This window comes from Sinocyclocheilus grahami, unplaced genomic scaffold (genome assembly GCF_001515645.1).
Source record: "Sinocyclocheilus grahami isolate Dianchi unplaced genomic scaffold, SAMN03320097.WGS_v1.1 scaffold252.1, whole genome shotgun sequence".
Taxonomy (NCBI): domain Eukaryota; kingdom Metazoa; phylum Chordata; class Actinopteri; order Cypriniformes; family Cyprinidae; genus Sinocyclocheilus; species Sinocyclocheilus grahami.
In genome coordinates this window covers 984854-996296 of record NW_015505431.1, presented here as the reverse complement: position 1 = coordinate 996296, position 11443 = coordinate 984854, and the positions used below count along the sequence as shown (strand labels likewise).

General features: G+C 39.9%; 1 protein-coding gene across 1 annotated transcript in view; it reads right to left on the bottom strand.

Moving 5' to 3' along the window:
- LOC107598539 (ubiquitin carboxyl-terminal hydrolase 34-like) overlaps positions 1 to 11443 on the bottom strand; it is a 61011-nt gene that overhangs the window by 37997 nt on the left and 11571 nt on the right. The window contains exons 8-28 of the mRNA XM_016289911.1: positions 10033 to 10225; positions 9891 to 9952; positions 9732 to 9813; positions 9553 to 9645; positions 8592 to 8717; positions 8295 to 8424; positions 7572 to 7702; positions 7221 to 7494; positions 7099 to 7106; positions 6257 to 6382; positions 5964 to 6093; positions 5253 to 5383; positions 4461 to 5175; positions 2637 to 2752; positions 2422 to 2549; positions 2219 to 2308; positions 2040 to 2135; positions 1447 to 1529; positions 1205 to 1359; positions 995 to 1108; positions 813 to 912 (exon numbers count right to left, since the gene is read on the bottom strand). Coding sequence (XP_016145397.1) covers positions 813 to 912; positions 995 to 1108; positions 1205 to 1359; positions 1447 to 1529; positions 2040 to 2135; positions 2219 to 2308; positions 2422 to 2549; positions 2637 to 2752; positions 4461 to 5175; positions 5253 to 5383; positions 5964 to 6093; positions 6257 to 6382; positions 7099 to 7106; positions 7221 to 7494; positions 7572 to 7702; positions 8295 to 8424; positions 8592 to 8717; positions 9553 to 9645; positions 9732 to 9813; positions 9891 to 9952; positions 10033 to 10225 — 3083 coding nt within the window. The remainder of the gene's footprint in view (positions 1 to 812; positions 913 to 994; positions 1109 to 1204; positions 1360 to 1446; positions 1530 to 2039; positions 2136 to 2218; positions 2309 to 2421; positions 2550 to 2636; positions 2753 to 4460; positions 5176 to 5252; positions 5384 to 5963; positions 6094 to 6256; positions 6383 to 7098; positions 7107 to 7220; positions 7495 to 7571; positions 7703 to 8294; positions 8425 to 8591; positions 8718 to 9552; positions 9646 to 9731; positions 9814 to 9890; positions 9953 to 10032; positions 10226 to 11443) is intronic.

Below are 11443 nucleotides of genomic sequence, written 5' to 3'. Positions count from 1 at the left end.
GTTAGCTGAGGAGGTGGGGAAGGCGGTGTGAAAATACACAGCGCAAGCAAAGTTTAAACAGATTAGAGACTCATCCTTTCAAATCCACTTGGCCGAGATTTTTAGCGCTGGCCTTTGAAGTTTCTCTTGAGCTGTGCGAGTCGGGGGAAATGAATTCATTCGCCATTTTACGCCCGTGTTGCTGCTACCTACACAGTGCTGACAGAATGTAAAAATTCCAATAAGCTTTGCTCCCCTTCTCCGTGTTAATGAAATAAACCCTGGGCCATCTGTGTTACTTTTATACAGCCCAGAAGGGAAGCACAGCACGGTCTCAGAGAAATTCAGGTCAACAACAAAAAAAGTCTAAACAATTACAGAGGGATGCAGACCTCATAATGTTATATGGATCATGCTCTGAGTGCTGAACATAATGCTGACATTCAAACAAGTTCAAAAGAAGAAAAAAGCTGCTAATGCTAACAGAAAAGCAGAAATGCAGTTATGTACCATACACATACGTTTTATGTAGTTTAGATTTAAAAAATGAATACCCTTTATATAGAATATTTAAATGTGCAAGTTCTCAGAGAGGTTTTTAATGTGAAACCGGTCTAAAAACAGAACAACACATTGTCAGAACTATTATAGCAGAATTTGGATTTGCCTCATTTTTGAAGTTTGAATCACTTATTCTGTTCCTTTGTTTAATACCGTCAATCTGCTTTGAATCTCGATTGCATAAAGGGTTATAAAAATACAGGTGATTTGATGACGAAAATTGAGAATTGTAAATGTTTAATGGTTATGAATTATGCTTGGCGTTTACTGACCGCTGATGTAATAGGAGTTGATGTACTGGATGGCAGCGCGGCTGATGTCTGCAGACTGAGCCCTCAGCGCGATTCCCCACAGCTGATCCATACCACACAACTACAGAAAGAGAGAGAGAACGGTCAGGGAGAACACATCGAGAGAAACCGCCGGCGAGATTTTGAGATCCGCTGCTGTGAACCTCGCAGTTGGAGCTGCTGTCGTAGGCGCTGGTGGCCAGACGAGCCAGATTACACAGATGCTGAAACAAATTGAGTCCCGTCATGCTGATCGTCTCCGGCTTCAGCTGAGGCATCTGAGAGAGAGAGAGAGAGAGAACCAGCCGATAAAAGAATCATTCTCACGGCATGTACTGTATAAAAGATGTGTTTCAATGATACGGTGACCAGACCTTCTCCAGGAAGAGGTGTTTGTATGTCTCCATGCCCATGGCGTGCTGGTCTTTACTGCGGACCTGGTTTAGGAACCAGTGCAGGGCGTCGTCGTAACACTCAGAGTCCTCCACTAAACAGTGCCACAGGATGTCCACCTGCTCCAGACTCAACCCTGACACACACACACACACAGGCAGGATATTAATATAGAGTGATTCTCACATGCAGTGGTGTGTGAGAGATAAAGAGAGATGCTCACTGAAGTGGTCAGGTGATCCGAGCGTTGAGAACACACAGGTGAGGAACTGCAGACGCACCTGCACCTCCGCACTGTGACTGTACCTGAGACACACGGGGTGTTAACACAGCACTTCATACACACAATTCAGACAAAACATTGTTTTTTCTTACAGAAATTAAGATTTTTATTCAGCAAGGATGCATTAAATTGATCAAAAGCGACAGTAAATACATTTATAATGTTGCAAAATTTTTGAATTTTTTTTTTAAAACAACTGTTTTAACGTTGATAAGAACTAAAAATGTTTCTTGAGCAGCAAATCAGCATATTAGAACGATTGCTGAAGGATCATGTGACACTGAAGATTGGAGTAATGATGCTGAAAATTCAGCTTTGATCACAGCAATAAATTACATTTTAAAATATAATCAAATAGAAAACAGGTCTTTTAAATTAATTAAAATAATATTCCACAATATTAGAGTTTTACACAATTTTTGATCAAATAAATGCAAGCTTGGTGAGAATTACGTTTCAAAAACACTGAAAAAAAATCGTACCGACCCCAAATTTTTTGAACAGTAATATAGAAATAAAGACACCAAACTTACAAAGCGAATTTGTGGCGCTGCTCTCTCACTTCCTGGATATAGTGTAACAGATCATCAAAAAAGAGCTTCATCATGTGCAGCTCCTTTTCCGCCCACCTGTAGCACAAAATTATCTGTAAAGTGTTCTTAAGTTCCACTTAATAACAACATGGAGAGCAGTGGTGGGCGGAGTTTCTTACATGGTTATCCAATGAGTGTCGTAGCTGGAGCCGAACTGCTGGAAGGTCCCAAAGAGCTTTGGCAGCAAACGCAAAGACACCACCACTGACCTGATGAACGCAAGCAGAAACAAAACAATGAAATATCTCCTACTGGACCTTAGAAAACCCCCAAACTCTTCAGCAATTTCCTACAGCACTTCATATATCTGTGATGGCCTCACCGGTGGTTGGCGAGGTTCTCCAGACAGCCATCGATGAAACGCATGCGGATCTGACGGTCAGTGAACCAGCAGACCAGAGAACACAACAGCTTCTCTGCCTCATTGATCAAGCCTTCCGACAGGTGGATCTAGTCACCAAGACAACACCAGAAACACATAAGAATCACAATCTAAATGTTAAACACTTCAAATAGTCTGCTGCGAGGTAAACATACCGCACTATCGTCCTGGACCAGGTCCCACAGAAGGGTGTTTCCGTTCTTGCAGACGTTGTCCAGGTTGATGTCGGTCACCGCGTGTGAAGAGTACTGATGTTTGTGCACTGCTGGACCTGGAGCAGAACATCAGACAGAAACTATCATGTGACTGTTGTTTAAAGTCAAATATGAGTTTTTGTAAAATGAACCGTAGAATCAACAACAGCAACCCCACTAGAGCACCCTAGAAACCATCAGAACAGTTGAGAAGTTGACGCTAGTTGCCGAAAGTCAGAGCTAGCCTGCAGATTTGAGTTGACAGTTTCCAAAGAAAATCACGTAGTGTATGATGGTCACAGACTCCGATTTGATATTAACATTTGTCAAGCATCTCCTAGCAACAAGGCATACATTTCTGCGTGAGTTTGATGTGATCAGAACGACTGCTAGAATATCATCCTCAGGCGTGTAGTGTATGCTGGCCAATTTTCCTTTGTCACCACTAATTACAAAGTCGGCAAGTATACGAAGCCTAGTGTTTAAAAATCTGTTCAGATTTTAAAAGTCGTGTAGTGTATTCCAGCCTTTAAACACAACAGAAACCTAGTAATGCTCTAGCAACCATCCAGAACACCCAAATTACCTTATAGCAACACTCTAGCAACTAGGGATACTCATATTGACCATTTAAATGCACAATATGTAAGATTTTTTTATTAAAATATCAAAAAAACACTAGAACAGCGTTATATATTTTGCTGCCTTGTGCCTTTAACCATTAATTGAAAGTAAGAATTTTACCCGATTTATACTATCAGTTAAACGGTTTAGAAGTTTTTTTGCCATGTTTTTTTCACAAATATTTTTAAGTTTGCTGCATGGAAAAAGAAAAAATAATGCTATGCATACAGTATTTGTTTACTCGAGGGCACGTGTCGACACGTGCAGCGTGCATGTTTTGCTGAGCAAGCACCTGCTTCCCCTTCACTTAGTTAACTGATGTAGGCTATCATCACGATCTCAGAAAGTTAATTAAAAATTATTAAAAAAGCTTTACACTGCACAATTAATCTCTTATTTTACATCACGTCTACACTTTCTTTGTTTTAATGAGAGAATTCGCGATCGTGCAGAACTTAGCAGAACACCGGCATTTTGGATGGGGTGAGTGGATTGCATTCATGAAATCAACAGATACGTCTGTGATTGGCTATATTGCTCAACGCTGCTGCAAACACGCCGTGAATAGAAACATATGGCCAGTAGATGAAAAGTCCCAAACCACAAATTGACGGGATTTTTGTGATGGTGTTTTTGCTGCGGGTCTAACAATTAGCAGGCAGCACTCCAGTATATCCGTACAGCATGTCGACATGTTACTTAAAGGGGTCATATGATGCTGCTAAAAAGAACATTATTTTGTGTATTTGGTGTAATGAAATGTGTTTACGCGGTTTAAGGTTAAAACATTATTTTCCACATACTGTACATTACTGTTTCTCCTCTATGCCCCGCCTTTCTGAAACGTGTCGATTTTTACAAAGCTCATTGGTCTGAAAAGCGAGGTGTGCTCTGATTGGCCAACTATCCAGTGCATTGTGATTGGCCCGGCACCAGCAACAATACTACAGCGAGAATAAAGGTTACGTCTTCATTCTTTGCGTGAACATTTGGGCGGCGTTATGCAAATCTTCCCACATCGTGACGTAGATATGTGGGGGCGTGTTAGAACGAGCCCTTTTAGGTAGGCGTGGTTGACTCTTAACTTTTATAAAGAATATCTCTTTGGATTTGAGACTTTAGTCTTCGCAACTTTACAGATCTTCTTTATGCACCAAGAGCTTGTCTCGTTGCCCATGGCCTCCGTCAGGAAGTCTGCCGGTCGAGGCATGCAGGCTGGCTCCTGGGAAACAGACGCTCCGTGTGAGGAGCCCATCTCTGTGCCGCCCTGCTGAGGTTGCTGGGGGTTCTGGGATTGGGAATGTGAGGAGGGATCAGCCTGCTCTCCTGACGTTTCCTCCAGGCACATGGATGAAGAAGAACAAGGCTCAAGGATCCTAAGGGAAGACGAGGCTACCATGGCAGCGGCTGCCTCGGGGGTGAAGGGAATGGATTTGGTTTTGGAAAGTCCGGGAGTGGAGGCGATGGAGCCGGGAATGCCGGGTGGAATTCCGGGTCGCTCCGGAGGACCCTGGACCTCTCCGAGCGCTTCGCCGGCTTTACGTTTGCGCAGCTCTGATGTAGACGGCTCCCTGGAGTCTCGGGTTTCTTTCTGAGGGCTGCCCTCGGAGGCGACAGCTGGCCTGTCGTCTTCATCGTCCTCATCGTCGTCTTCATCATCCTCGTCGTCATCCTCTTCTTCTTCCTCCTCCTCTTCCTCTTCCTTCAGGGCCTCGCTGTCAGCCATGTCGTCGGAGTGCAGCTCGCTGCCCGGGCTGCCTGCTGATTGGCTGGCTCGGCTGGATCCAGCCTCATTGCTGGACGCCTCGCTGCGGCCGCTGCTACTGCCCTCCTCGCCGCTGTTGGCCGTCTCGTCTGAACTGCCCTGCAGAGACTCCTGCGGAACGGGAAAAAAACACTCAAATGAAGCTGAGTGACATCTGTTTTCAAATCATATTTTGGAAAATGCGTTACCTCCGTGTCCGACAGCCTCTGCTGCCCTCGCTTTCCACTGCTCATGATTGGCTCGTCCATCTCCATGTCACTTCCTCCACTGTGATGCGTGTCGCTGTTGTCACTGCTCTCCGGGCTTCCTGCAGGAGAACCTGGGGGGAAATTAAAATACCATTTTAACAAAAAACTGGCTACACTAAGATCCTGGGAGCTGAACCATAGTTACTCATTTTAGCTAAATAAATGAGTAAAAAAATACATACAATTATATCTCTATAAACTCTTTATAGATGATAATCTGAGCCAATTGTGAAAAATATATAAATAAAACATTTTAACAGAAGCTTTACACTGACATGATTATCTGAGCTACTGTGGATGGATGGATAGATAGATAGATAGATAGATAGATAGATAGATAGATAGATAGATAGATAGATAGATATGAACTCAGGATTTGAACTTGGGACGCCCAGAACGCAATGGAGTCATATGTCGGCACACTGCACACCAAAAACTAAAATTATGTATACTCGGATGCATATCTGAACCACAGGGGCTAAATAAATAAATAAACAAACAAACAAAATACAATTCCTGGACTCTGATCTAAATTTAACAGAATAATTAAAAAAAACTCAGAATACACAAAAACCAACTTCAAACGGAGAAATTTCAATCTTAATTCTTTGGCATGCACATCAAAAAAAGCTGATGACAAACACAACACACCTTTCTTGTTGCCCATGGGAATGTTGGTGTTGAGCAGGGAGGCGAAGGAGCTCTGTTTGGACAGCTGAGTTTTGGCTGCCAAAGCGTTATTCCACAAGGCCTTGATCAACATGGACGCCAAATACAGTGTCTACACAAGCAGAGAAACAACTCAACAACCACATACTGGATAGCCAGGTAAGTTTTAGTCTGTTTCAAAGTATGTTAGTGAGAGCAGGCATCTAGTTTTGTATATGACTAAACTGGCTGTGTGTAACTCTTATGTGTGGATGTGGTCTGAGAACGTGTGTTACCTGTTCGGTGTGTGCGCTGGGGTGTAACCCTGACACCAGACTGAGCACGTGCCGCAGAGGAACAGGGTCCAGGTTCTTTATGAGTGAGGGGAACAGGTCATGGATGTAGCGACTGCAGTGTTTCAGCTAAAAACAGAGACAGAGAGGCCATTTCAGCACTACTGTATGAGGAAATAAATGAGAATCAAAGGCCGAACAGAGAAAGAGTGTCTGTGCTCTTGTTTCCCCACTATGATCAAAAGTAAACTTTAAAATGTAATAAAATCTCTACAACTGACTTGTGAGGACAAACATAACAGATAAAATATAGATATGTAGTAATGGCTCTACTGGAAATTGGAAAGAAAAAATTGCTTGCAGTATTATTTATATTACTATTTTGAATGAGCTTTTATTTCTATATTTGTGGTTTGCATGATAATTTTAGTTTATGTTTTAGTAATTTTATTATGTGCTCTTGTCATTTTAATTAGTTGTGTTTTTAACATTTCTATTTAGCTTTCCGTTTTAAATTCAGTAATTTAAGTATTTTTTTTAATTGTATAACATTTTATATATATATATAATGTCCATTATAATAAAATAGTTTATACTTCTGTTGCATTCATCACATTAAAAGTGTGATATATATTGAAAATAAATGTAATAATAATAATAATAATAAGACTTCCAAAACACTTTATTTGCTCACAAAACTGGATTAAAAATGCAAATGAAATATTTTTATTTCTGATAGGATAATTGAATGTTTCAAAATGTTTCTTGTCACACACAATGTAAGTGTTGTTACTGTTAAATAAAACCTACTATCCCACAGCATTGTGGGATCAAGTGTTACTTACAGTGTGCTCTGATAATTTACTGCACATTTTTACAAATTTATGCTATGCAAAAAATGTGAAATTCATGTGAAATTAGTTTTTGTGTGTGTGTGTGTGTGTGTGTGTGTGTGTCTGAGGGCTGCCCTCGGAGGCGACAGCTGGCCTGTCGTCTTCATCGTCCTCATCGTCGTCTTCATCATCCTCGTCGTCATCCTCTTCTTCTTCCTCCTCCTCTTCCTCTTCCTTCAGGGCCTCGCTGTCAGCCATGTCATCGGAGTGCAGCTCGCTGCCCGGGCTGCCTGCTGATTGGCTGGCTCGGCTGGATCCAGCCTCATTGCTGGACGCCTCGCTGCGGCCGCTGCTACTGCCCTCCTCGCCGCTGTTGGCCGTCTCGTCTGAACTGCCCTGCAGAGACTCCTGCGGAACGGGAAAAAAACACTCAAATGAAGCTGAGTGACATCTGTTTTCAAATCATATTTTGGAAAATGCGTTACCTCCGTGTCCGACAGCCTCTGCTGCCCTCGTTTTCCACTGCTCATGATTGGCTCGTCCATCTCCATGTCACTTCCTCCACTGTGATGCGTGTCGCTGTTGTCACTGCTCTCCGGGCTTCCTGCAGGAGAACCTGGGGGGAAATTAAAATACCATTTTAACAAAAAACTGGCTACACTAAGATCCTGGGAGCTGAACCATAGTTACTCATTTTAGCTAAATAAATGAGTAAAAAAATACATACAATTATATCTCTATAAACTCTTTATAGATGATAATCTGAGCCAATTGTGAAAAATATATAAATAAAACATTTTAACAGAAGCTTTACACTGACATGATTATCTGAGCTACTGTGGATGGATGGATAGATAGATAGATAGATAGATAGATAGATAGATAGATAGATAGATAGATAGATAGATAGATAGATAGATATGAACTCAGGATTTGAACTTGGGACGCCCAGAACGCAATGGAGTCATATGTCGGCACACTGCACACCAAAAACTAAAATTATGTATACTCGGATGCATATCTGAACCACAGGGGCTAAATAAATAAATAAACAAACAAACAAAATACAATTCCTGGACTCTGATCTAAATTTAACAGAATAATTAAAAAAAACTCAGAATACACAAAAACCAACTTCAAACGGAGAAATTTCAATCTTAATTCTTTGGCATGCACATCAAAAAAAGCTGATGACAAACACAACACACCTTTCTTGTTGCCCATGGGAATGTTGGTGTTGAGCAGGGAGGCGAAGGAGCTCTGTTTGGACAGCTGAGTTTTGGCTGCCAAAGCGTTATTCCACAAGGCCTTGATCAGCATGGATGCCAAATACAGCGTCTACACGAGCAGAGAGACACCTCAACAAACACATACTGGATAGCCAGGTAAAAATACAGCTATTTTAGTCTATTTCAAAGTATGTTAGTGAGAGCAGTCATCTATATGACTAAAGTGACTGTGTGTAATTCTAAGATGTGCAGATACAGTGGGAGAGCGTGTGGTACCTGTTCAGTGTGTGCGCTGGGGTGTAACCCTGACACCAGACTGAGCACGTGCCGCAGAGGAACAGGGTCCAGGTTCTTTATGAGTGAGGGGAACAGGTCATGGATGTAGCGACTGCAGTGTTTCAGCTAAAAACAGAGACAGAGAGGCCATTTCAGCACTACTGTATGAGGAAATAAATGAGAATCAAAGGCCGAACAGAGAAAGAGTGTCTGTGCTCTTGTTTCCCCACTATGATCAAAAGTAAACTTTAAAATGTAATAAAATCTCTACAACTGACTTGTGAGGACAAACATAACAGATAAAATATAGATATGTAGTAATGGCTCTACTGGAAATTGGAAAGAAAAAATTGCTTGCAGTATTATTTATATTACTATTTTGAATGAGCTTTTATTTCTATATTTGTGGTTTGCATGATAATTTTAGTTTATGTTTTAGTAATTTTATTATGTGCTCTTGTCATTTTAATTAGTTGTGTTTTTAACATTTCTATTTAGCTTTCCGTTTTAAATTCAGTAATTTAAGTATTTTTTTTAATTGTATAACATTTTATATATATATATAATGTCCATTATAATAAAATAGTTTATACTTCTGTTGCATTCATCACATTAAAAGTGTGATATATATTGAAAATAAATGTAATAATAATAATAATAATAAGACTTCCAAAACACTTTATTTGCTCACAAAACTGGATTAAAAATGCAAATGAAATATTTTTATTTCTGATAGGATAATTGAATGTTTCAAAATGTTTCTTGTCACACACAATGTAAGTGTTGTTACTGTTAAATAAAACCTACTATCCCACAGCATTGTGGGATCAAGTGTTACTTACAGTGTGCTCTGATAATTTACTGCACATTTTTACAAATTTATGCTATGCAAAAAATGTGAAATTCATGTGAAATTAGTTTTTGTGTGTGTGTGTGTGTGTGTGTGTGTGTGTGCGCGCACCTGAGCTGCGGCCCATATACAGTCTACATGTTGAGTGCTCAGCCTGCCCTCGGCTGCCAGGAAGTTCAGGATCACTTGGCACTGTTTAATGATCTACAGCAGAAACAAGACGTGCACAATCAGAAATAATAAACCTTTAGTCAGCGTCCAAAGAAACTATGAAAGTCTACTGGACTCACCTCAATGTGCAAATTTGGTCCAAATATGTGCTCTACAACATTGTTGTTGATGAGCCAATCAGCGAGTTCCTTTGCTATCGACCTAAAAGAGGAAAGAAAGATGTCAATACACATCAAGATTGACTGAACTACTGAAACCAGTGGACTCGTAACACTCACGTCTCAGTGTCAGACACCAGGGACTCGTTATTACAGACGTCATTGAAGGTGTGCAGCTGATTCTACAGGAACACAAGCACAGATCATTCAACACCGGCTGGAGACAATGGAAGAAGAGTTCTTGTGTTTTTGTGTCTCGTACCGTGATCTGGCTCAGGCCGGCCAGTCTCATAGTGAGCGTTGGACTCATGAAGTATTTGAAGGCCAGATCCAAACTCTCTCTGTCAAAACACAGCGCGCTGTCCAGCGGCTCCTTCACCGTGCTCCACATCAGATCGGCCATGTTACGCGCCGCGCTCTGACGCAGCTCCTGATCCGACAAATTACACAGATACCTATAGACAGAGATTCATATGTTAGGTGTGACTGCATGAGTCAGGTGCATAAAAACAACTGATCACAAAGGGTCATCCACCTAGAATAGCCCACTTCAAAATGACAGGCTGACAACTCAAAAGCATTGCTGTAACTGCAATTTAGATTTGTTTTTTCAAACTGAGGGACTAGTTAAAAGTATTTTCTAATCAGTAGCACGCTTAACTTGTATTAAACCTGAAGCATTCTTTTCAGGATATGTATCAAAAATCCCTTTGTATTTATAAAGGCTAACAAACAAAAGCTTAAACAAAATCGAGCAAAATGACAGAGCATTTCAGTGGCTTGACAATTACATTTACAAAACAATGTTTTTCAAAAAACTATAGCAATATAATGTAATTTGTTACATAATAGCAGTTTGATTTCCAGTTTTTTTCACTGTTATTTCTTTTATTTCAAAGTTTCCTTTTGCAAAGGAAAAACAAACAAACATAATATTTAATAAAAAAAATGTATGTGTGTATCATACATGATCAATTGTACAGTATCTAAATGTGCAGAATTGTATATAATTGTATAACATATAACATAACATAAATAATATATCTGTCCAGTCTTTTTGAAGTGAGTTCAAATTCAATTCAGTAGATTTGTATAAAATGTAGTGCTGTCAAGCGATTAATCATGATTAATCGCATCCAAAATAAAAGTTTTTGTTTACATAATATATGTGTGTGTACATTGAGTTATTTTTTTATTTTATGTATTTTATGTTTATATAAATACACACACATGCATGTATATATTTTGAAAATATTTACATGTATATATTTATATTAATATTATTTATATTACAGATAAATATATTTAATATATAAACATTTTTCTTAAATATATACATGCATGTGCTTGCATTTATATATACATAATAAACATACACAGAACACACACATATATTATGTAAACAAAAACTTTTATTTTGGATGCGATTAATCGCTTGACAGCACTAATTAAAATGTAATAATATAATGGTGGTTTTGACTACTTTTCAAGATGGATGAATATTTACAATTTAATAATACATAACATGATACAGAAATAAAAAAAAAACTGGATGTTTCCGTGTGAATACACTAATACACTCTCTCTCTCTCTCTGAGCTGCTCTAATACTGTCTGGCTCGAGTCACATGACCAGCACTCTCTCAGCTCCCCTGCCAGCCGTCTGGCTCCCCC